This window comes from Cupressus sempervirens, chromosome 11 (genome assembly GCF_028749045.1).
Source record: "Cupressus sempervirens isolate cs-2001-9-10 chromosome 11, ASM2874904v1, whole genome shotgun sequence".
Lineage (NCBI taxonomy): Eukaryota > Viridiplantae > Streptophyta > Pinopsida > Cupressales > Cupressaceae > Cupressus > Cupressus sempervirens.
Window position 1 is genome coordinate 546,374,470 of NC_143128.1, and position 27,895 is coordinate 546,402,364.

Sequence of the window (27,895 nt, forward strand, 5' to 3'; positions counted from 1 at the left end):
TGGTACCCTCCTAAGGTTGCCACATCATTGTTCGAATTCATTCCCGCTCCCGAGGTGGGGCACTTCTTGCATTAGTAATACTTGTTGGTGTCCCTTCATTTTCATATTGAATGGGCATTCCTTAGTGGAATGTCCCGCAATTTGGTAGATATCGCAAAAATTGGTTCTTAGGACAGGAGCCCTTTGTGTGGCCATCCTCCTTGCAATCCGTACACCATAGTTCCCCTTCTCTCATTTGGCCAAGATTCTTTTTCATGTTTTTGAACTTTTTCATCATATGTAGTTGTCCCTCTGTAGTGCCTGAACCTTTTTGCTTGATTCCTCATCTCTTTTCCTTTCGGAAGATGAATCTTCTGAGTCTGACGATATGTCTTTCTTCTTTTTGCTTGTTTTCTGCTCACTTTCTAAGTCCATTGCACGGTTATATGCATCAACGTATGATGTTGGAGGTACAATTTTCATCTTTTTCTGCAGTGTTGTTCATAACCCTTCAACGAACCACCTTTTCTTCAACCCTTTTGCTGGTTGGCTTTATGTTTTTCCTACCAACTCCTTCATTCTCCTCACATATACACGGACTGTTTCATTCCTACCTTGTTTGATACCATAGATTTCTGCTACTAGCTTATTATCATCCCGAAGTAGTCAAAACTCTGCTATGAATTCTTTCTTGACGTCCAGCCATGCAGTTAACTTCTTTGGATCAGTGTTTGAAAAGCAATCGATCTCTACACCCCGCAGGATAGTCGAAAACTGTCATCCTAATCCGTTACACCATTCGCTGTCCAAATTGTTTCACATGTTTTGCAATGTCTAACTGGATCGATCATCCCATTGCCATTACATTTCGGTAATTTTCCTGTGGTCCTGCCATTGTTAATTTCTTCTATATTTGTGGTACTTGTTGCGCACCCACGTTGTTTTGCTGCGCACCCATCTTGTTTTGTGCACCCACGTTATTTTAAGCACTCGCGTTGTTCTGTGTATCCGAATTGTTCTACACAACTACAATACTTCGTACAACCGCATTACTCTATGGTGTGAAGAGATCTTTTACAAGCGAAGTTGTTCGATTCTCAACTTGTATCCGTTCGCTAGGTGTATCGGGAACAAAGAGTTCACCCCATGCTTGTGCTCCTTTGGCACTTCGAGTCATGTAGGTTCCTTCCCTTCCGTCCAAATTCTCTACCCTTGGCATATACAAATTTAGGAACTCCTCCCTCGTCTCTTCTACCAAATTCAATCTCGATCACGTTTCCTCAAGCAAGTCGTCGACACTCCTCGCTTTCCTAGGTGAATGCACTTCCTCAGTCTGTGCTCCTTCACCACTTTGGTGCCCGTCGGTGAACTACTGAAAATCCTACCTTTGCTCCGCCTGTTGTGTGAGGATTAATGCTTCCCGTGTTATGTGTATCTCATCCTTGTCTTCTATTTTATTCCTATCCTTATTGAGCAAATTCGGCATTAATCTTCATAACACCTCTTTTGTACCAAGTTCGACTGGCAACAGCGCCATATGTTTATTGTATAGGGTAAACGAATGTTTATTGCATTAAGAGACTAGAATGTACGTAAAACAAGATACTTTATTCATATCAGTCGATATGCAATTCCAATTACAATGATGATTCATAAATCCATTCGGACAATGTACATATACTTCCCGAAGGGATGACTCAACCGTCACGCAACCTTTCCGATACTAACTCAACTCGTCGGCTATAATATAGTTTTAACCGACAACACCTTCATCATCTTCTTCTTCAACCTCAGAATCGGACAAGGATGCTAGATCTTCACTCACCATTTGCGTTCGTAGGTTGATTATGAACTTGCGACCCCTTCTCTCCATCAAAAGAGTATTCCTCTTCCAATTGTGATTCACTTTTTCTTGCAACAACCAACCCCTTCCCAAGATCGCTTCATATCCTTTCCTCTTTTGTGGGATCACTACGAAGTCCAAGACCAAGGGTTGTGTTTCGATCATCACTCTTTGTACCATTAGAGTCCCAATAGGTTAAATACTATGTCAGTCAACGCCTACCGATTGAAATCTCTGTGGCCATAGTGTTGGTCGCCCTAATTTCCTCCATGTTTCCTTCAGTAATACGTTAACACCAAAAACTCCATCTACAATGGTGTCTGTTAGGATGGTCCCAAGGATGCCCATCTCCACCACTACAGGGTGTCTTCCCCTATTCATCGCAAGTAACATCAAGTCCTTCTCTATCCCAAGAGGAATCTTCTTTCCGATGGAGTTTTCCCTTTCACTGCAAGTACTCTTTGCTAGCCCATCTAACGCCTATGGAGATGGTTTCATGTTTAATATCATTGTTCTCAATTCTGTCATTGTAAGGTCCTTTAGTTTTATGGGGATTTCAGCTTGCATCACCTACCTTATGATGTTTGGCTTCACCCAAGTCCTCATTGAGATGTTCACAGTATCATTTGTTTCCCTTCTTTCTGCCACCATTTCCTTCTCTATTTCAATTTGTATTTCCCACATCCTTCATTTTTCCTCTTCGGGATTTGGATATGCAGATTTCTTCCCTTGCGTTTAAGTAACCACTAACACTTCTTCACCCTTCCCTTTGATGTTCAGTAGGTTCACCCCTGGCTTCGAGCATTTTGACTTGTCATGGTCTCCAAGACCACACCATCTACATAGAAATTGCGGCACTTCACCCTCTATACAGTCTTGGAGAAAGTGACCCCAATGATTACAAGTGCAGCATTGTATCATTGGTCACCTTCTTGGGTCGTATTGTATATGGACACGACCTTCGTTGTTATTGTTGTTTGTTTCCACCTCTTCCTCGTTGGTTGTTCCTATATCCACCCGACGATGTCGCATTAGTGTTTGCATACCTTGTTACCACAACTCCTGAGGCAGACACTTCTTGTCTCTTTAAAACTTGTTGGTGGCCTCTAGTTTTCATGTTGAACAGACATTCTTTAGTGGAATGCTCAGCTATCCAGCAAACATTTTTTGGGGCAAGAGCCCTTCGTGTGGCCTTCCTCTTTACAATCTACACACCATAAGTCCCCTTTGGTGCTTCAGCTAGAGTTAGTCTTCATGTTCTTAAACTCTTTCATCATGCGCAACATGTCCTTTTGTAGTGCCTGGATCTTCTTGTTTAATTCTTCATCGTTGCAATCTTTGGAAGAATCATCTTCCTCATTGGATTATATGTTCTTCTTCTTCCCTGCCGTGCTTTCGCTTTCAAGGTCCATTGCTTTGTTATATGCATCGATGTACAATGTCAACGGTACTATTTTCATTTTTCTCGGAAGTGCGAGTTTTAATCCTTCAATGAACCAGCGTTTCTTCAAGCCATCAGTTGGTGAGCTTTCCCCATATCCGCGAAAGGTCTCATTCTTCGCGTGTTTGGTGATGTAGATTTCCACTATGATTTCATCATCATCTCTTAATAGCCGAAACTCTACCCCAAACTCCTTTATGTTTAGCCATGTGGCTACCTTTGTCCGATCGATATTATAGAACCAATCGATCGCTACTCCCCCTTAGAGTGGTCGAGAAATGTTGCAACCAATCATCTTGGTTTTTTGTGTCCTTGGCTGTCCATATAGTCTTGCATATTTTACAATGTCACACAAGGTCTTTTGTACCATCACCCATGAATTTAAGCAGTTTTTGCTTCTGTTCTGTCATAGCTAGTGTTTGTTGTGTTGTTACAATTGGTTGCGTACGCTGTAGTGGTGGTTGTTTTTGTACCCCATGCGAGGTCTGTGTCTACGCTTGTGCCTGCACACTCACAATGCACTGTGGTGTGGTAAGTTCTGGAAATAGGGTTATGTTACCAAACTATAAGTTCAGTGTGTGGAGAATGACTGAGTGTCTCGGTTACCCCGTGCTCGTGTTGCTTTGGCACTTCTAGCCACGTAGGTTCCCTCTTTACTCCTACACTAATTCTCCACCTATGATGTGCCATACAAATTGATGAACTCCTCCCTCATTTCCTCAGTCCAACTTAATTTGTGTCGTATTTCTATTAAGTCCTCACTACTTCTCACCTGCTAATGTTCAGGTGAACCGTGTTCCCTGTCGGTCACTGCACCTCCCATGGCACCATGGTTACCCTCTATGACACCACCATCGTCCCTTATGGCAAGTTGTCTAAGCCTTTGCCTCCATTCGACTTGTTGCGCGAGGATTAAAGCCTGATGTGCAACGTGCACAGCATCATTTTGCTCTTTTCTATTTCTATCTTTATTTAATGGGTTTGGCATCAATTCTACGAAAACATCATAAATAACAAATAACACTTTTTATTTATTTATAATCTTTGTACATCATGTGTCGTCTTCGCGACCATTACAGAGTTACAAGTGCTCTTTTCCTTCAACACTCCCAAAGCCTAAGGCTCATGGGTTGGACCTCCGTTGGGTCTCATCCCATTCATCTTCTTCCCGACGGTTATGTTCAGCAAAGTTTCTCAGGGTTTGTTGTCAGCGTTGCTCACTCTCAGTTCCCTCCCTTTGCCTCACCTGTGCAAGAAATGCTTGTGCAAACAGTCAATGAAACTGCTGCAAAAGTTTGTTTGCGGTGGGACTCACGTTCAAGGTGTCCGAAACGGTGTCCTCAGGAACTTCTACGTGTATAGCTTCTCTCTGTACGAATGTTTCAATCATTGCTCGAAACAATATTCAGAACTTTTTCGTGAGAGCGTGCTTGCCTTCGAACAATTCAGTCACTCTGTCTTCATTAGTTCCGATATTCTACGCTACAAGTATTCCCATTTATTTTGCGTATGCCATTCGCTGCATTGCTTTTCCCAGATTCAGTTGGCAACAGTACCAAATGTTTACTGCCTACGGTAAACCAGATTAACGCATATTACAGTAACAAGATATAAGATATATCACGGAAATACATGTAATGCTTCAGGAACCAGATATATATTTAATTAATGCTTCAACGTTTCAAGTACATCATGTGCCAATACACAAGATAGATAGCAATGACTAATACTCCATGAATCCCATCTCCCAACAAAGAGTGTACGTAACGATCCCAAAGGGGTGTGACCCAATTGTCGCATCATAACAGAATGCCCTTCAGTTACTAACACCCTTCACACATGTTTTACTATTCTCAATGGCATAAGACACTCTAACAACACCAAAGTTTGTATTCAAATGGCTAAAAGATGGATACAAGAACTGTGTTTTCTTTCATCACTTAGTAAATTTTCAAAGGCAACCATATCCCCAAAGAAATCCAAAACAATGAGAAAGCTCAGATGGTTTTTTCTACATAAAACATCCAGCAACACACCATTTCACACTTTCAAGATCGTTACAAAGGCTCTAATGACATATGTGAAACAGATGAGTGCTTGATTCTGGACTTCTCAAATGTTATAACCATTGCTCTGCATTTCACAATTTATAGGAATTTTTTCACAAATTATAGGTCAGATTGAATATTTCATCTGCCCTCTATATCTCCATAAGCAGGGAGGAGTTGTGTAAGAAGGTCAATTCCTGCATGGAATCATAAACATACACAAGGCTATCCACTTTCTACAAGCTCAAAGAGAAAATCAATGTATGTAAAAAAACTTGATTCGTCCAACATTTATAACAGGATAAGTTGAAATTTCCTAGAACACATGTCATGTGCCTTTAGATTTGATGAGACTCATATATGAGGGGTTATAACATGTTGTACTTATCTTCCTCTGGATCTCCTCTGCCCACTTTCAAGCGGAAAGGGATTTGAGACAAGGGAAACCCCTCCCTTTCTAACTCTTCCTCTTTCTGGCAGAAGGTTTGGGTCAAATTTTTCACTATCTTGAGAATTGTGGTGTTATCACGGGCTCTAAAATGGGTTAAGGGAATGGAATGTTCATCACTTCTTCAATATATGGACAACAAAAGTTTTGGAAAAAGGTCACACAGCAAAGGATACCGCTTTTAGAAATGCCTTGGATATAATTCTTGGCAAATCTAAAAAGAGCAGAAATCACAAGCCTTTTTCCATAATGATCAACAAATTCAAAAGAGGCAGGTGCTTGGAATCACAACATCTCTCTGACTGGAATTCTGAGTTTCTATATCTTTATGTATTAAATTCTAAAAGTGCATGCAAAGAGGTTAGTTGGAGTCATGTTTCTGATTTAAAGTTCAGTGATAGCCAGGAGGATCTTCAACTTTGACATTAGAAACCTGCCAAGCAATGGCAAGGAAAAAAAAGAATAATCATATACCTAGGTTGAATTAAATTCTTTCACTTGAAGGGTCTCTCAGAACAGACATCATTATTTCTTTGGATAGGATTTGAAAGACTCTGGAAGTTACTCTGTGAATGCAGTATACCAGACTCTCTTAGGGGAACCCTATAAATGAAAGATGACAATATCTTAAAACAGGATGTGACACCTAAAGTGCTGGTCAAAGGTTGAGGCTTTAATGTAGTTGGCTACAACAGATAAATTCCTTAATCGGGTTAACATTAGGATGTGCAGTTACGAATGACTAAGTAGATGCTGTGCAAATGAGGAAGACAGAAACACCTCCTAATTACATGCCATTTTACCAGGCTTCTTTACAACTTATAGCATGGCATGATGGGTGCACCATAGCAGCTGCTTTTAAGTGTTGAAGAATTTCTTAACAATAAAAAATCTTATATATTTTTCGTTATTTGCTTTTTTAGGCTTTGAAGTTGTTAGGGTATTTCTTAGTTGCTTTGATATTTTTACATATATATATATATAGTGTTGCATATATGCATTTATATATATAGATATACATATATGCATATATATATATACATATATATATAGATATATATATATATATTTATATATATATACATATTTATATATCTTTGTTTGTATTCTTGTATGTATATATATATATATATATAACATTTTTTAGCTTTTGTTTGTCTTGGTCTTCGATAATAATTTATTTATGTTTTATTTTTATTTTTATTTTTAATTTTTAATTTTTAATTTCATTATTCTTTATTCATTTCTTTTCATCTCTTTTTTAACTGTATTTTATTTTCTTTTCTTTTATTATTTACCTTTTTCTTGTGGGTTGACTTTGGTTTTAGTCTTTCCCCCCTATTGTCTTGTTTTGTTTTTATATAGTTTTATTTATTTATTATGTTTTTTGGTTTAACTTTGGGGTTGGTGCTTTCTTTTCTTTTTCCTGTTCTCCTATATATGGTGAGTCTTTTCTAAATCTGCTACTTACTTTATTTGACATCTCCTGCTCTCTCATCCTGATGATGGATCACGTAGTGTGATTCGAAACGTTGATGACAAAAATCTCCACACAATCTAATCCAGAAAACTGATCAACATAACTAAGATGGATTGTGGAAATCTGATCGCATTAATAAAAAATCTTGTCATCAAGTCTACAGGGTCTTAAGCCAGTGCAAGGGATTGGTTAGAGCATAATTTGGCACAACTTGCAGCTTGAACAAATTATGAAATCTTCAATGGATCAGGTAGGCATATAAATCAAGTGTAGAGTGTGATAGTAGCTAATTTTGAATAAAAATTTATCAAATCTTGATCCCAAATATTCATGCTGGTTATTGGTAAGAAGTGAGTCTTCAGACATTTGGTATCCCTGACGACACAGCTTCCCTCTTACAGGAAAATAATGATTGTCAAGTTTGGCAGTCAAGAGAACAATTAAATTGAATGAGAGAGACCTCGTCTAGAGCAAGTGAATAAATGTTGATGATGCTTCTTGGGGATACCCTGTGTTACATCCTTTCCTTGTGAACCTTTTAAAATTTCATGTGAAGTGTGATGTTAGACAGTTCAGTTATTTCATTTATTTGAATTCATAAATTATAATTATGACCGTTTAATTTACATATGTGGAATACTAGGAAAGAACTATGATTGATTTCATTAGGGATGATCAATGTAGATTTTAAATCAATTAATGATTTATTGTTAGAATTTTTACAATAATGATGGTATCTAATCCTTGTGTGTCAGTAGATGCAAGAGAAGATCCATCCTGGGAGTGGGGGAAGATTATAATCAGTGTAAGGGGATGTGAACCCACGGAGAAGGTTGAGAATATCATCCAAGAAGGAAACATAATTGTTTAACCAGTTGTCAGGTCTGGGCAGGCTGTTGCCTTAAATATATCTAAATGGCTGCCTCTCTCTTATGCTGTTAATTTAAAATTTTGGCCTTGTAATTAATTTAAATGCATTATATCCCTCTTGTCAATTATAAGGAACCAGATGATCTCTTCATATATTTCCTTTTGTACTATGCATTATGATTAAACATATATTTTATGGAATTGTGTGTGTGTGTGTGTGTGTGTGTGTGTGTGTGTGGTCGTGTTCTATGGTGACAATGTGGATGAACCCACAATGATTGAATAATTAAGTACGCAAGTGAAAGTTGGCAATAACTTCATGGTACATATAATCTAGTTATACATGTACACAAAAATAAATACTTGCACATATGTGTGTGTATACATATACATACATGCATTATACATGTACACAAAAATAAATACTTGCACATATGTGTGTGTATACATATACATACATACATATATACACACAGACATACATATAATTCTTATGGTGTTCCTTGAGCATGTGTGACTTGATACTAGAGTCATAATTATTTCATTTATCAACCATAGAAACATGTTTGAATTTTTGGAAGCAATGTTGTTTAAGGTGGCAATCTGAGTAACTCCTCTTGCCACTCTGGGCAAGGAGTTACTCCTAAGCCCCCTTTGACCCACCTTTTCTTGCTTGCTCCATTATTTTGAGAGCATTCTTTTCAGGTTTGAGCAGGATGGGGAGGGGTGGAGGGTACAGTGTAGGGGTGGTCAGGGTTCTGGAATTTTACTCTTTGCTGCAAGTTCATCATTGTGATTCTGCATTATGAGTTGTCATTTTGTGAGCTTTGTTCTCTCTGATCTTTGGAAGAAGGATTTGTGTAACACTTAGTCTTCTGGTACGAGACACACACACATCCAGAAACAGAGACAGCAGCTCCATCGACTTAGGCTTCGACATTGCTCCACTACCACATCTATGGATTATTCTTATGTTAGGGGCTTTTCCTCTATCTCCTCGGCTTCCTAGTTTAGTTTTGTTGTTGTGTTGGGGTTGTCTTCCCTCCCCCCTTCCCCAGCTTGTCAGAGTTTGTGCTTGCTCTTGCTTTCTCTCTTTTCTTGTTGTTTATGGTCATCTTTTGGTGTTCCTGCTGTTGGGTTCCTTTCTTGTGATCTTCTCAGTCCCTTCAACCCATTTTGTGGTCATTTGCTGGACATTAATGTATATTATCATATCTTCTCTACTTGCATTGCACTTCAGTTGGACAACAATCACTTGATCACATGCATGATTCATTTCCCTTGCTTATTGAATCTATGCTGACTTGTATTCATATTTTATCTGTGTAAAAAGCTCATTAAATCATATCCATTTGGAAAGGCTGCAATTTAGTACTTGCAAACTGTATTTGTTAAGCATCATATGGACCTTGCTAGCATTTATGCTCATTCGATCTTATGCATTTGGAAATGATGGAATATATACATTGGTCTGATTTTGCTATGCAACATGAGCATCATAGCTAATATCTCAGTCATCAAATGAGTGGCTTTGTTTCTTCATGTATCCAGTCAAATCATTACACATTTTAATTACATTAGTATAAAGTATGAATCTTCAATGCGAGCTTGTCTCAAGCAAATATAAATAGCAATATAGCTTACTGTACATTGTATATAATAGCAGAAATGTTAAGTTTGAATCCGACCCAAAATGAGAAGGTTATGTCCTGCATGTCAAGCATGGATTGTCTTCCTTTATTCACTACTAAATACCATTGGTAGAATCAGTAAGAAAACCTTCAATCTGTATGTGGAGTGGAACATCATGCATAGAAAGGGATCTGTAGCCAAAAGAGAAATATAGCATGACAGTTGAAATTTTTGTAACCCTTGTATGCATGTCTTTCTGGCTTAGATGAATCTAGTCATAATCCTTAGCAGTAATGTCTGATCAAGTGCCATGAGTACTTTTACTCCTACCCTTAATGACTTACCTGGTATGGGTGGAACTTTTAGCTCTGTATGCTTGGGACAGTGAACTACCAACCTGATTTCATATTAGCTTGAGTCATTATTGTAGTGTTGTGTCAGATGTGAATTCTGATTTGAGATATAAATCTGTTTATTATTTCATCCGTATTTTATATCTCAGATAACTAAGCATTCAGATATGAAACAGCATTCAGTCAATCTACACTTAAATTAAACTTAGAAGTCATAGCACCTTCACCTGTGTTTATATTCACAATATGTGGAGAAACTCAGTTAAAATATAATCTGCATATTAAATGTGAACTTTCATATCAATTATAATCTGAATACCAGGTATGAACTTGCATAACTTTATGAATCTGCATACTGCTATGAGCCTGCCTGTTAATGTGAATCTTTATATCAATTGTGAATCTGCAAATTGGGTTGAAGAAATCGATATTGAATATGAAAAAGCTTATAGTTATGAATCTTCAATGTCGTCAATGCCAATCTTTATTAATGCAAGGTGATTGAAAACACCCTAACCTCCTATCATTGAGCTTAGCCCACGCTTGCAACAGAGATTGCCTGAAAAGTTGTGAAATGTTTAATCTTTTACTTAATCTAATATGATAAGCATGACAGTTCATTAATCTCATTAATGCTGTGTGGGCAAATGAGGATCATCGTCAATCTATGACAGCTTGTCTTGAATTGATATGTTGACACATCCTTTTGGAACGTTATGGTTCAAACCTAAACAGCTAGCTTAAAGTAAAATAAGAAAAATGTAACAGAAACTATGGGAAAGGATTCCATTTCTATCCTAGGAAGGAAAAATTTAAAATAATAATTTTGTCGATCATAATTTAACACTTTAAACAACGGTAAAATGTGGGAAAAGGACTCCTTACAGATTGGTCATTAGCCATGGGTCAGCAAACCATTTATTTTACCTGAAATGGACAAGTCCTAAACGGATCATGGAGACCTTAATGAGTCTAAAGGACTCAATATATCAGGTTGGTGGTGACAATGACAGCATGAAGTACAGTTCTTGCAATTGTAAAACCTATGCTATGAATAGTAACTGTCAGTCACTAAAACCAATAGCACAATGTCTAGCAAGAAAGATTACCCTGATAAGTGAAGATGTCTATAGGTTGGTTGGCTAATACAGTTGTGGGTTCTACACCAAGTGTCAGATGGCAAGAAAATTGAAGTGGTGTTCGCATGCCATTGGGAAGAGTCAGGTTACTTCCATGAAGAACTTGTGTGGGTGACCAATAGGTCACTATCGTTAGACAAAAGGTTAGGTTGAAAAAACCCCTGTTGATACTCTTTTACAACAAGTCCTAAATGGATTGTGGAGACCTTCATGAGTCTAAAGGACTCAATCTACGAGTTTGGTAGTGACATTGACAACACGAAGTACAATGCTTACAATAGTAAAACGTATGCTACGAGTAGTAATCGTCACTCACTAAAACCAATAGGGCAATGTCTAACTAGAAAGGTTGCTCTGATAAGTGAAGATGTCTATAGGTTGGTTGGCTACTACAATTGTGGGTTCTACATCAAGTCTCAAATGGCAAGAAAATTGAGGTTGTATTCACATGCCCTTGAGAAGAGTCGGTCTACTTCCATGAGGAACTTGTGCAGGTTACCAATAGGTCATGATAGTTAGACCAAAGATTGGGTGGCAAAACCCCCTGATGATACTCTTTTACCTTACAGAGGTCAGAAGCTAAAAGAAGTACAATAGAGATTGAAGCTTCAAGTTACAAGTTCTATGAATTGTTCTCTACTAGTTAATTCTAACTTTTACATTTCATAACGATCTATAAAAAAAGAATTTTTAGATTCTTTACATACAAAATTTAAACGTTACATTTCTTATTGAACTTCCTTTAATGTTAACAGAAAATATTAGTTAAAAAGATTCATGTGAAGTTAATTGGAAAAATTCCTTTTTACTTAGTTATAGATGGTATGTTACACCTTAGTAGTGCCTGTATGGGGGATGCCAATCAAGATCATAATGTGATATTGCTATCAAGATTCAACTGTGTGGTTTTTGAGTCAAATTCATTGACCTATGTTTCATGAGTAGTGGTTAACAAGAACCCATCTCTCATGAGAATGAATAGAACACTTAGCACTCATTCCATCTAGGTGATGCTCACAAAGATGAAGCGTAGAATTCCCAAGAGGTCACCTGTCCCAGTACTACTCCACCTCAAGCACACTTAACCATGTAGTTTCCTCCAAGGTTAAGCCCACTTGGCTTGCAACTCCATTTTACAAAACCTTCAGCAAATGTTGTGCATTATAAAAGCCCCTTAAGCTCGTCAATTGCTAAATAGGAGATATTTTCCACAGCAACTCAAATTGTGATATTTATATGAGGATTCAGCTATGTTTGAGTTGTTTTAAAGCGATGGACACTCTTTGCCCATTGCAGCTTGGGCTCAACTGTTTTCTTTCCTTGCTTATATAGGGAGAGAATCTCTTGTTAAGAATTATACTCAAATAATGTTTACCTTTATGTTCCTTGGAGTTTATATAAAGCAACCGTTTTTTCAAAAAAATTAAAATGAAGTAACGAAAAATCTAAGCAGCGATGTAGATTGACTAGGATGTCAACATACCTTCAGCTGCCAAGTTAGCAACAACCTTCACAGCATGTACTCGAACATCAACATCATCTGACTCAAGAAGAGACAAAATCTTTTGCAAACCAACTGTCGAATAAAAAAAAGCAATTTAAATAAATCGTCAAATCTAGCCAAAAATTGGAAAAAGTTTTTACATATATGTAAAATTTGACCTTGTTCAAAAATCTTAGCAATTGTAGCTTTCTGTCCATTTGCTGAATCTTTTACTTGATGTGTCTTAAGAGTGTTAATGGAAGTATCTGATCCATTTGACATCCTTCCGGAACTTCCTCTGTCAAGAACCCTTCGTGTCTGGTAGACAGATGAATGAAGTTACATGCCTTCAGAAATTGTGTAAAGTTCTAGTGGAAAATAATTTAATATCTAATGCTTCATTAGGATAAGTCCAAACATATAAAAATTGTTCACTGACATTGAATACCTCATCAGCTTCCATGCTTAGTTGTAATAACTGATGTTTCAAACTCTTTATTTCGTCTTCCAGTTTACTCCTCTGCTTGACTTCGTCTTCTAACCTCTTGCCAATCTTTAGGATCTCACCATTTTCTACCATCTATCCATGCATACCCAACAGTACAGAAGAAAATATGCTTTGGTATGCATTCACACATATATTTAAATCAACCAATTTGAAATTTGCAAGTAAGAATCAAGATAGTCTGGCAATATCTTAAACTTCATACTTATGCATATGGGCAAAACCAAAATGCTGAATGTAACCACACCTCTGAAGTCCAATTTGGAATGCTTTGTTGCTTCAAACTTTCAAGCTCTTCTTCAGTGCGCTCCCTCATCTGGATTTCTTTTTGCAGAAGCCATTTCACTTGTGCAAGTTCTTCATCTGCTGCATTGACTGAGCCCTAAGAAAACATCAGCAGCAAAACAATTGTAAACTACTCAAAATCTGCAATAGTTAGATTAGTGCCCAAAATGCACAATACATAAAGGTGGGTTCCTTAAGCTGTCAGAAACCAAACATTGTTCCTAACAGTTATAAAATAGAGACTAGTGTAAAACAATCTGAGATTACTTGCAAAGAGGTTCAAAACAACTTTTAGTAATTATCAAGTTACTATAAATTCATAGAGGTGGAGTCAGACATTTGAGAGCAACATGCTCGTGTATCTAACAAAATTCATTATACTGGCATTGCTTACAAAAATTTGAGTTGGAACAGGAAAAGGAATACATAAAACACTGATATTTTGACAAAACAGACTGACGATATCTGCTAATGCCAAAGAAACAACAGATGTGCTGATGAAAAAAAGGACAAAGGATTTAATAGCATTGATGAAAAACTAACAAATAACTTGTAAACAACCCATGAGATACTCACAGATTACTTGGCCCCAAGTTTTTGAGAACCTGAGAACCTTGCCTGCAATTCATGGATAACTCTCATGTGAATTGGAAAAACTCACAATTTAGTCACAAATACTCACAGTTTTTACATAATATCATTCAGCCTGAAAATGTTCACATATTTTCAACTGTTTTTTGGCAGCAGTGACAGAAGAATTTGCAGGCATTTGAGTGCTTATTTCAGCCCTTATTTTGCTCCTAGTGGTGACGTTTTCAACAGATTTTCAGTATTATCATTATGTTTTGTTTTGTTTATACTGTTTTCTATCAAGGTGTTTTCAAAAAGATGCTACAGTTTAACTTTCATGTTTGATCTTTGTTTCATTTATTTTTACAGCTAAGGTTTATAGAAATTAGTTTTTTAGGTTTTTCTTTTTTTCCAAGACACTGCTAGGATTTTGTTTGATTTCTCTGTTTTCCTCATTTTTCTAGGATTAGTTTCCATTTCTTCCAGAGAGGAAATGGTATCCACAAGCAAGACAGGTGGCAACAAACATAGAGACACTGCTTGGAAACATTCAACAGCAGACACAACATATGGCCGACTAATCTACAAGGACAGTGATACAGACGACACATGGATCTCCTCAAATATCACCTTACATGGATCTGTAGCCAAGATGTAGAGCCATGTATACCAATGGTTTGGAACATTAAAAATGAGACAAAATCTTGGCTTATGTTTTATGATCAAAAGAAAAAGAAAGCAAAGAAAAAACAGGACAACAAAGGCATTGGCAAATATTAGTTCTATAGGTCAAAGGGAGATATATGGGCATCAACTTCTTCCATTGGACCATGGATATAGGGATAATAAGCAATCACAGTTCCCATATTTTTTATTCTTGCAACTCTCCTAGCTTGCAACCTTTGTACAAAGACAATTTGCTATTTTTAGTTTGCTTCAGAGTTCAGACTATCAGACTATAGCTATCAGCCATCAGCATTCCACATCAGGATGTGATTTTGTTACCTATTTGCATTTATATATATCTAGATCAGCTTGTTTAGTGTGTTTACCCGTTTACCAAATCATTAGATGCATCTCCTTATTGAAGTTTGCAATTTTAAAAAAGAAGTATTTCGATTTAAATTTAAGTAATGTTTTAAGCTCCCAATATTTTCCTGTTAAGTCTCTGACTTATCTCTGACATTTACAAAGGTCTTTTTTTGCTCTCGGCAATAAGTTGCTAATAATGATATTTTGAACCATGGTCTAAATAGTGATGGGTAATGTAGCCATGTATGTGCCAATAGATAAAATGGATGAACGGTGAAATAATCCGACACCCTTGTACAAGTTCTATGAGGTGGGAATGGAGGATATCAAGAAACTTAATTGGGTTTAAAACAGCGTAACGCAGGGACGAACTCACTTGGGACAGAGGGACGCCATTCTAGGGTCTCCAGCAGCACCACTAGTCCACCGTCATTCTGGCGGAGACAAGGGGACATCTCAATGTCCCCTGAGGGAACATGGGGACGAGAACAAGTCCTTTGACCCCTCCAAGGCACGACTAGGCGTCCCCTATCCAACCAAAAATAAATAAAGTTTGTTTAACTATATATATATATATATATATATATATAGGGAACATGGGGACAAGAACAAGTCCTTTGACCCCTCCAAGGCATGACTAGGCATCCCCTATCTAACCAAAAATAAATAGTTTGTTTAACTATATATATATATATATATAATATTCTATTGGTCGTATTGAATATTATATCATGTTGCTCAATGTAATCATCTTTCTGACCAGATACTCATACTTTTGATATCTATGACTAATATTATTTAATATTTATATAATAGAAGTTAGAACTCTTCCATTTGCTCATTCAAGTAATTAAAATTTAATATTTACTGTTCAATGTTCCACTTTCATGTTCAAACTTCAATGCAATGTTCAAGTATTTAAACTTTAGTAAATTAGTATTTTACATCTTTATGTCCTATATTTTTATACATATTTTCATATCTAGCATTTTAAGTACCACTTGTATAGTATACAGTATATAACCACCCATTGTCATCCCCAAATTGAGGCCCCTCTATCCCCCCTGCCCAAAAACCTGTCCCCCCATCCCGACGTCCCCCAAGGCGGTGTAACTATTTTTTTAAACATGGTTGAAGATGCAAAGAATGTCACAAAATACACCTAGAAACATAAGTCCTAACATTTAAATCTTGCCTTGATGGCAAGAAGCCCTTGTTGGAATCATCATTGCCGTTACACCAAAAGCTCGAGCTTTCAATAAACATTACAACAGCCAAAGACAAGGATCCACAGGAAGTGATTAAGCACATGTCGCAAATCCATTGGTCTATGTTGAATGGTACCTTCACCTAGAGGGGACAAAGGCACCAAACTCCCAACAATCCCCCTCCTCAGCATGACTCGAGGGATTTGAATCCATAACCTAGCGCTCTAATACCACGATTGGAATCATTGTAGCCGTTACACCAAAAGCTTGAGCTTTCAATGAACATTACAACAGCCAGAGACAAGGATCCATGGAAGGCAGTTAAGCACATGTTGCAAATCAATCGATCTATGCTAAACGGTACCTTCACCTAGAGGGGACAGAGGTGCCAACCTCCCAACAGCCCTTGCATTCAAGAGCAACTCAGCTGATGGCAAAGTTCGTCACTTCATAACCTATCACAGACGCATTGCCCAACCATGAATACGTTTGTGAGAAAAAAGTGGTTGCAATGTTCTAATTACAAGAAGGTTGATGCAAAGATGGCTGTGTAGACCATTTTTTGTGATATATTTGCCAAGAATGTGGAAAAGATTTTCATGGTGTGTTTTCAATTAGAAAACTATTTTTTCTTTTTAAATTATGATGCTACAGTTTGCTGATTTTGTAAATATCTAGTGTTTAAATTTGTTATTTTTTAATTCCTGATTTATTTAATTTTCTGATTTCATTTTTATATTATTATTCAAGGTGTCGATAGTAAAAATCATTAGTTAGAGTTCTATGGTTGGATTGTTGACAATGTGGATCCTTGACAATTAAGTATGATATAATAATTTGGCAAGGGAGACTACAGAATGGCAAGTGAAAGTGACAACAAATGAGGGAGAAAATGAGCCATTTGGGGGACGTTCACCACATTCAACATGTTTCTATTGAGGATGATATAGTTCCTCAACAGGATCAACCATTTTGAGTATACCTACATGGCAGTAGCATTTTATGAGCTTTTGTTGTAAAAGAAAATTATAGATTGTGGCCATTGGGACCATCCACATTTGCAACATGCTCCTATTAAGGATGATATTGTTCCTCAACAAAACTTGCAGCAAGACCATCTAGTCCAAGGTCACCAAATAAGTCTAATCCTTTTTTGAGCTTTAGATGTAGAAAAAAATTATAAATTATGAAAATTGAAACTATTCCTTGTATTGATGATGATGTATAGAAAACTTGTTTTCCTTTACCCATAGGGTGCATTGAGCTTAATTTTTATCTATACATTAAAAGAATAAATAATATGTTTGGACAGTACATGATGAAAAAGTAAGTCCTTCAAAAATTAAAGTTGGAAGAACATTCACAAAGATTGATTTTGAAAGATTGTGTTTCCAATAGCAGTTGAGTTGGAAGATTGTATTCCAACAACACATGGGCATTCCTTGCAAGACCCTACTATGTGAAACTCTCATCCCTTGCAATCCCAAGAAGTTGGGGCAGCATAAGTTTTATCATGTTCAGAAAATTGTACAAAGCAATTGCCAAATTTATCCCTTAATTTTCGTAGATTCCATGTTTTTCATAACATTTGGGTCAATCATGTTATTGCTAAGTCCTCCAATATTTTCAACTGTATTTTATAGAGCCATGGCCATGGTATTTCAACCTTTATAGAACTTAAAAGAATCTAACTTGAAGCACATATTAAACTCGCATGTAACAAATTATGTATTAGCAATACACTAAAAAAAGTATTATATTAATATCCACAAATAATTTATGTCAAAAAAGTCAATCAAACTCAAAAAGTTTAACCATTTTTAATTAAGAATGAACTATGTCTTCCTGAGATGGATCGTCTTGAGTTTAGATTATAGAGAACTTTTCTTCAGAAATACCACTGTCATAGCCTATAGGAGACATCTTCATTTAGGTGAATGACTGAAGGTCCACGTTCACAACAAGCTTTCTTGCTTCACTGAGCCTAATAATTCACCTACGTTCCTCATGGTGGTGCTGAATTATTCTAGATTATATTCTCACATATAGGTCCTTCATCCCAATGTCTATGGTTTCTTTATTTCTCCTTGGCTCCCTCTTGTTGATCGTGCCATATGTCATTTGTCCTTCTTCTCAAATCTCACTCATTGCATTCACCACATTTATTACTAGGCAATTCCACTATCCACTTTAGTAATGATTAAACCCCTAATCTTTTAACCTCACTCTCCCTTCTCTTTACTGATCTTTAATTCATCTTGCCCTTTGCATGTTGCCTTTGAATATTGTCCCACACTTTATATCTTCCCTAAATTAGCCACCCTTGAGATCCTATTCTATGAACCAATGGTTTGATGATCAATGCACATCTCTCCACTAAAGTTTATAGCTTTTTCTATCTCATGAAGCTCCATCTAGAAAGGAGGTTGTCACTATCTTCTCCACCACAAGAAGCAAAACTTTTCCTTTCTCTCAGTATCTTGCTCGTCATTTTTAGAGTTTCTTGTTTCTCATAATTGTTCAAGTCAGAAATCAATGATAGAAGGTTGTAAAAACCCTAGACGCCACCCTTTACAGAAGATGTTAGAAAAAAAAAGGTCAAAAGTGCCCAAAAAAAGGACACAATATTCCAGAAAAACAGCTCATAAAAAAAAAACCAAATGCATGCCAAAAACACCAAAAGCCAATTGTTTTCCAAGGGAAGTTGGTCGCGCAGGCAAGGGAAAGGTAGATGCCTCACGAGCTGCAAAAGAAAAGCTGCCTAGACAAAAAAAAATACAAAACCCTAGACAGATTTTAGAAAATAACCTTACAAACAAAATTTTGAACACACCCAGCCAAAGGATGTTGAAAATATTATAAGTAAAAATTTCAAAACCTATTTCGAAAAACAACTAAGAAAATTTCAGTAATGAAATTATTTTTCAAAAAAAAAAAAAGCTATGATACCATATTATGGTAAAATAATGAATGTGTTATTAAACAGAGATCATAAATGACCTATATATACCAGTATGCACAAGAATGTTTCTATAATGAACAAAGAGAGAGAGATAGAAACATTCTGAAGAGAGAAAGAGAAAGTTTCCATAATGAACAAAGAGAGAATATGTGAACATAAAAGAAAAAGTGACCATTAGAAATAGAAGTAAATCTAAGGAAGAGAGAAAAAAATTAGAGAGATTTTACTCTAATTTATGGTTTGCACCAGTTGGGGTGAACTCATAGTCATTTATCTATGTTTTCAGATATCACACAAAACAATCGTCATTCGTGCCTCGGAGAGTAACTCAAGGTGAGCGATCACAAAATAGACACTTTGTGGTTTGAGAGTAAGCCTTGAGCCAAGTTTTTTTTGCCATCTTCCAAGGAATGAGGAATGTCGTAGAATACGAAAGAATCAAAATATGGAGAAGAATGGTGTTCCTTGTAATAGACTGTTGAGACAACTGAGTTAGAGGATTTTATATTCGACTGAGTATTTATAAAGCCTTTTATATCAAGAGGGAGCATGACAATTCATTAGAGGCAAACCCTGGACAAAGAGAGGAAGCAAATAGAGGATATGTTTCAGTTAACCGGAGGGACTCTGACATCTAACACTTCATTAGAGGTAACTTTGAACGAGGAGTTCAAAATTTAATGTCAAATTCAGAGGGAGTTTTGAAACTTTATTAGAAGTAGCCTTGACAAAGAGGTCAAAAGGTTAGTGTTTCTTCGTGAAGAAGTTTCAAATGCAATCCCTCGTAATACATTCTTCTCTATGAAAAATAAATTTGAGCTGAAAACCTTATTCTCTGATATGGTTCATGATGGATGTCATGACAACACCACATGACAATATCTGTGGTGACTTCATGTCAACTTTTGATGTCATGTGTGTATGGGTCTGCCCCCTGTGTACATCATGAGAAAATGACGACTTTCGAATGATCATCACTTGTATCTGCAGAAGTTATTGGAAGGTGATGATCTTTTAATAACTTAAATCATGATATACATTTTATGTGAATGTTGAAACAGAGCATGATATATTATATCTTGTAAATCAACAACTAAGTGTTACATGTCATTTTCTTGACAATCTATGAGTTGTTTGTATAGATATATGATAGGTATTTGATGAATATCATGAGTTGATATTCTAAAAGGCCAAACTCATGATATCAAATGTGATATCAAACTAGTGGAGATCTTCTGATCAAAGATATCCGTAAAATTTTTCATTCCTGATATTACGTTGAAGTAATATCTATTCATATGTTTATCCTACCTAACAAAGAGGGAGTGTTAATGTTAGTGTAGTTTCAGTCAAAAGAAAATTCATCGCAGATATTTGTGTGTGTATATATGAGATATATACTTCATTCATTTAATATATACATTAGGTATTTGATATATATGTGTGTCTGTGTAAATATATGTTATTCTCACACTCTTAATCATGACAAGAAGAAAATGTTATCGATAACTAATGAGAGTTAAAGAGACATGCCTCTTAAAATCATATACATATGCTTTGAAAAGGTAACTTGAAACACACATAAAATCTACAAGTGCTTTTACAAGTTACAGCATATCCAAAACCTGGGATCTTTAACAATAATGGCAATGACTTTTTGTCATCCCAAACTTCCTCATCCTCAATGTAATCCAGCCCTAATTCAACCCCATCCTCTGTGGCTTATCTCTCCATATCATAGATCTCATCCTCTTTAACAATGGAGATCAATCATGTGTTGTCCAATCACTATAAGGATCTATTTCATCCAAATCTAGTGGACAAGCTAGTCATTCCTCTACCTTCATTGTGTGCAATTGAAGGTTATATTGCACAAAGGCAAGCTCATTGAAGCATTTTTCGGATTAACTTGTTCCTATTCTTTCTGTGGATGGCCTCAAACAAGCTCCAAATGCACTCACAACTTGATGAACTAAAAGGCTGTCATAAGAATCAAAGGGCAATTTTTTTGTAGAACTGGGGCATTTCCATCCCAATTTTGTCATCAAGCATTTGCAAAACAAAATATTCAAGAGTTAGAAAGCAAGGTGAAAACATATTTTGATTGGTTTGTGTAACATCCAATTTTCCCAGGTCTTAATTAACAACTAACATACTCAAAGAAAAATAGTTAATAATTCATTTTCATAGGAAGTCAGTTAAATCGGTCATGTTCACGTGAAAGAGATTTACCATTAAAAACAGTTAAACAAGATATCTTAACTAAGAACTTAAAACCCCATCAATGAATTTACTATAGAAATTAAAATCCACATACCTCAGAATTTAAACCAAGAAACATTGTAGGGATGCTTCTGGAATCACCCAGATTAGTCCACAAATACCACTATAACAATATCATATAACGACTTCCATCCAATTAAAATCAAATGACGATTATCATTAAATACCACTATATAAAAATTAGGGTATCACATACCATGGTATTAATTAGGGCATCGATTACCATTGATTCATTCAGAGCATTAGATACCACTGTATCAATTAGTGCTTCAAATACCACTAAATCAATTAGGGCTTCAGATAACACTGAAATAATCAGGGCTTTAGATATCATTGTATCATTTAGGGCTTCAGATATCACTGAATCAATTAAGACTTCAGATACCACTATATCATTCATTTCCTTCCAATTGCTTAACTGTGATAATAACTCAAGATTAAAAAATATGCTCATATTTAATATTCATATAAATGAAAACAATCCATAAATCTATCTCTTGCATGATAACATAGCTCAATCAATCTTATCCTCTTGCATATACATCATAAAAGTGATAATACCTGTTCTTCGACAACAATTGAATGTATAACTTATCTTTGTCTATTGTTCGTCCAACAATTTGGGGAGAGGTGGAACATTCTCAGGGGCTTAACCACCCAACTTCGGACCTTAACTTATTCCCCACACATTCTCTAACAAGAAAGGCCCTCCCTACCCAGAATTGGACTTGGAACATCTGTCATCTACTGAGCAATCCTGGTATCTAAACACACCATTTGACTTAACAGTAGGAGGATAAACATGTTCATGCATGAGTTATTAAATGATTCCTTTTTAAAATGATAAACATTGTTATGTCATAACTGATACTGTTTTCATGTTATTGCAGATTCCTTTCCCTCACCTTCTCACCCTTTTCTTTGGCTAAACAGCTAGGTGAGTCCTAGGTGTTCAGAATTCCTGATCAATCTGCTCTATGCATGAATTCTAAAAGGATTTATTGATTAGTAAATCTTATCACAAATTGTGATTTAGAAGAATATGTTCTTGAAACTAGTTGAAAATATTATCAAATTCTGATTCCCAAAAAGAATATTTCATTCAGGTTTTATTACACTTAGGAAACCCTTCTTTAAGAGATACTATTCAACACTCTTTATTATGATTCTGGAAACCATGAGAGTTAAGAAGAAATTTCATCATTATTTATAGGGATTACTCAGCTAGTAAAGGAAATAGCATGATCACAAGCAAAAGATAAGAGATTTCCATTCCTAGCCAGCTGCTACAGAAATGGACATATTGTAATGGTAACCTCATGACCTATTAAGGAGTTGGCAATGCTTGATTATACAGTAAGTTAAAAACGTGATCATAAACAAAAGATAAGAGGTTCTTGTGCCCAGCCAGCTACTATAGAAATTAAACATATTGGAATGGTAACTCATGACCTGATAAGAATTCAATAATGCTTTGATGATCTCGGAATTTGAACGGTTCCCTTTAGTTACTTGAGACGTCACCTTCATTGCATACAATCTCTGATTCTTAGTCGGATTACTTGCACGGCAAAGGGAAGATATCGTTCTGTTTGATCAAAGTTATTAATCGATAAGTGTTGGGTATTATTAATCGATAAGTGTAGGGTATCAACAAGAGTAAATTACAAAATACTGAGATGAAGTCGAGTGTTAAAGAGATTGGAAACAGCAGAAAGAATTCGGAAATGTGGAAAACAAATGGAATACTCATGTGTCGGACTCCTCTCACGACTTCCATATAAAGGAAACAAGTTGTGACTTCTTGGCTTCCACCGGTTAAAGATTATAAGATAATTCGAATTGTCAAATATTAAATTGATTTTTCATGTCAAGTGTTAATCGGTTAAAAGCAAAGAATATTAAAATGGAAAGAAATAGAGTTGGAAGATTATAATTCGAATATATTATTATATCTTAAAAATTATTATAATTTATATATATAAATGTACATGTGAATATATTAATGAGGTGATATCACTTATTAATTTTTTATAATATAATGGTGTCATTTCATTTTTATATCTATATGTACGTATATAGATATATCTATTATAATAAAATGGTAAAAGATCATTAAAAATCCTTTGAGGTACGTTTTATATTTTAACTCAATTATTTATGTTTCTCAAATTATTTATTTAAATAGCTCATGCGGGTCCCACAGATGTATCCTGTTTCAAGTCGGTAGGTCCTCAACCCATCTGCCCAGTGATGGTGATGCTCCTGTGCCTAATTCTTTTCTGACAATGCTTCCACCCCTTTGACGTGTTTCCTACAAGAAAATTCTCCACAATTAAATCATATTATCATAACAAGTTATAAATAATCATAACAGCTAACTGCCTTTTCAATTCTATGAATTCGTGATAAATAATCAACCAGCATGTTATCTTCACATGAAATTATAATGACTAACCATCTTATCATTTCATAGGATTATAACCAATTTGACTGTCAACTGACTTCATGTGAACCTCAATAGCTATATTTTAAATTAGGTCAAAAATTGGGATGTAACGGTTTGAGTGGTTCTTCCTCTCTAAGCCATGTTTGAAGAGAATAGCTTGCCTCTTACATTCTAGTGCATGTCCAATTCAAACACAATGAGATCTCTCACCTCAGTCTCGAATATCATTCTTTGAATTTATGCAGTGAGGCCCTCCAGGACCTCTCCATTGAGATTTTAGAATGATGGCAAGAAATGAAAGCAAGGAATGAGGAAGTACCTTGTTGCATGAATGGGTTGGTGGAGTTGATTGTTCAACCTCCTGTCAATAATATGATATACCCCGCATGGGTCAAATTTGAGGTTGTCCCCCTTACAGTATATATTGATAAACTCCTTGGTCCTATCCATGGCCTCATAAAGATACACCGTTGGGGTTTAATCCTCATCTACCAAATGGAGAAATCTAATTAAGGGCTCTGACACTTGCAATAGAAAAATATAAAAAAGATTAATCATTAAAGTTACAAATTAATAATGAAAGACTTGAATACAAAAAAATTATTCAAGTTACCTTAACAATCTCTATAGCTCTTTGAGAAAATTAGTTGCCAAAGACAATCAATGCAACACTCTCTTTGTTAGGCTTCTTCGAATAGCTTGAGTCTAGAATGGCTATACTCATTAACAGTTGCTTCAAAGCAATCAAATAAACTAAGAATACTTTGCAAACCTTGTGTCACCTGCTCTTACCAAATCCTTCCCCTAGGTGTGTTCTCTCATCAAGCAAAGAACTCAAGGCTGTTTGTAGAGATGTATTTTGTGATCTTCCTTGCATCCCCTACAACCAGTCTCACCCAATCTAGTTTCCCGATGTCCTCCAAAAGAAGGTCAAGGACATGTGCTGCCACATATGTTGTTGTATTATCGGTTATTATTTGCACCACATTTTCAATTCTCACTTCCATGACAACTTGTTCTAACATTAGAGTCAAAATTTCAACAACCTTCACCTTATTAGAGGCATCCACGAATTTCAAGACCGTCATTCTTGCAAATTTCCAAAAAATTAATGATGGTCGAATTTCAAAAACACATCATGCTTGGAGTATAGCAAGACCTTGGATTATCCAAAGCATACCACCAAGCCTCTTGCTATGCTCCATAGGCTTCGGGAAGTCAACAAGCGAACTACAATTCAACTCCTAAAATTTAAGGATCCCCCTATATTTTGAAAACTATCTCCAAATATCCCAAAAGGCACACAAACACCTTTAGTAGTCTCCTCTGCAGAATTAGGCCCCTTTGTTTATAGTAGGAGACATGCTCTACCCCATGCGAAAACTAGATAAACTCTTGAGATGCAGTTGAAAGATCTTGTCTAACTGGCCTACGAGACCTCGCTAATAGGGCAATCCTATTGATTGGTACTGACACTAAGGAAGGTGTAAAACTGGCAACATTACAATTTGGAAGTATTTCTTTGACAACACACTCTCAAATGATGGTTGCATTTTACATGAGGTGATTATTTCTATTCTTCTTTTAGTGTTGTCGCTCTCCTCTCTCACATTGTCAAAGGTTTACAACGACAACTAGTGCCCTTAACTATTTTTTTATCTTTACCAACATTTTGTTCCCCTTAGGGCATGATTCCAACATTTGCATGTCTTTCTCAAACTCCAATTCCTTCATAAGGAAGCCACCTTCTTGATCACTTCCACCTAGACATACTTCAGGCTCATTTCTCCTCAAAGAGGACTACCTCATTGGATCCAATTTAATGCCATTAATATTGATACTTGGAGGGGAGATCACTCATTTCTATTTTTTGACAAACAACCCCTTTTCATGTATTCCTCAGATTCTCTTCCTCAACTCCTTCCTTCAAAGTATAACATCACCAAAGATGTTATCCTTATGACCTGGACCTCTCCTCTTGTGTTGCTAAGCTGAAGCTTGAAATTTATCCTACAAATTACCTTCAAGTCAAGGTATACTTTCCCACCTTCACTACCTCCAATTTCACTAGACACATGGCTTGAGGTTACCTCTTTTGTCTAGATAAGGATTTGATCCCATCAGCCACAAGAAGGGACAAACATCATATTTCTCACCCATAAATCCATGCATGACTTCAACTCTAATCACAAGATCCATATTTAGCTTGTCACTCTCCTCAAAGAGGATTGCCTCATTGGATCCTATTTGCGTCTCTATTGACAAACTACCTCCTCTCATGTACTTTACCAAAGTTGCTAGAAGAAACGTTACAAACAATGGATGCAGGTCACCTAAACCTCTTCTCTTGTTCTACTCAACCTGAGGCTTGATTTTTATGCTCAACATTTCCATCAAACCAAAGATGATATACTTTTCCACCTTCACTATCTTGAATTTCATTAGACAGGTGGTTGGATTTACCCTCTTGTCCAAATGAGGAACTAATTGAATTAGCTACAAGACGAGAAAAATCATCACATTTCATAATCTAGCAAATCTATTATCTTTGCTTCTCCTAAGAGTTTGAGACTAAAGAGCGTGTCATCTTTAGAGACACATTTACTGCAAGATGTGTGAGAGATATTACTACCTATATAGGAACTCAAGAAATAATATCTCTACTTTTTTTACAAACAAAGTTTGGCTCTTAATCTTCAAGAGGCAGCCACCCTTTAACATAGACCTTTACAACTCAAGATTCTAGAAGCCCCAAGTTGATCACCTCCTTTCAACACAATCAAAAGACCAATGGCCATAAATGACCTCTATGTACTATTACTTATCTCGCAATTGCAAATAGGCTTCGATGACCCTCATAGCTTCTACCTCAACCTATTGCCCTCAACATCATGGTCCTCATTTCTGACAAATTCAACTTCCTCTCCAACCACTTCACGGATCCCAAAGAAAAAGGTTATTGTAAGTATTTTTCACTACTGCAAATGTTAGTTCAACCTTGGTTGATATATAATATCCTAGTGAGGGTGCCCTTTCCAATCCTTACAACTCCTTGATGAGCATTATCAAATCTTGTAATAGAGCCTTCACAATGATTCATGAAGGCACTAGCAACTTCACCATTTTATTCCAAACAATGATACTTGATTATCTCAGGTTTTCCTTTTTGGTTAATCTTCGCCCTACAAGGTTTTGGTTTTTGTTCCCCTTTCTAGGCAATTGAACCTATTTCATGACCACTTGTTTTAGTGGTCCCCTTTTGTTGTTTTTTTCCACTTCTATTCTTCCCCTTGTTGGGGCCTTTCTAAATCTTTCTACCTATAATTTTCTATTTGTATACTATTGTTCTCACAAGTCCCACTAAAAACCTATTTTATAGACATTAATATAATTTCTTTCTTTCTTCCTTTCTTCCAACAAGAAAAGGAAAATTAAAAGAGGTTAACCTACAAACATAAAGTGTAATTTAAAATATGGATTACAAGAATGTAATTAAGAACATGCTTTAGTGAAGCATACCCAAGAGTTTTCGGGTGTCCTAGATATTCAAGAATGGAAAAGAAACATCCGTTCTCCATCTTCAAAAACAATTAAACAAGTAGTGTGGATGTCCTTGAGAATATTCCATTAAACCTATCTCCTAGGTGACAATAACATTATGTCTCTAGAAATTTTTTAACAATCTTAAAGGCTTCAGGGCATCCCCCATAGGTTTTCATGCCTATTTTCTCACGGGAAACCTTACTAAAGGCATTAAAATATTTATCTAGACACTCATATCTTGAATGTTTAAATATGTGGACAGATTGATCCCTTGTTCACTATCATTTGAAGAAATTTTTGTTAGTATTGGTTTACAATTTTTTTAATAAATGAGAATGTCCA

The 27,895-nt window shown here is 36.1% G+C and overlaps 1 protein-coding gene across 3 annotated transcripts in view; it reads right to left on the minus strand.

The window, feature by feature from the left end:
• The window catches only part of LOC149530788 (kinesin-like protein KIN-UB), a 96,034-nt gene that overhangs the window by 31,115 nt on the left and 37,024 nt on the right, over nt 1–27,895 (minus strand). For 2 of the 3 annotated variants that reach the window (XM_089811024.1, XM_089811023.1), the window contains 4 exons: nt 13,469–13,603; nt 13,165–13,296; nt 12,896–13,034; nt 12,717–12,809 (listed from right to left, as the gene is read on the minus strand). In XM_089811024.1, the coding sequence (XP_089667150.1) occupies nt 12,717–12,809; nt 12,896–13,034; nt 13,165–13,296; nt 13,469–13,603 (499 nt within the window). Of the gene's footprint in view, nt 1–12,716; nt 12,810–12,895; nt 13,035–13,155; nt 13,297–13,468; nt 13,604–27,895 lie in introns of all 3 variants that reach the window. The other variant, XM_089811022.1, reaches the window with a different exon arrangement.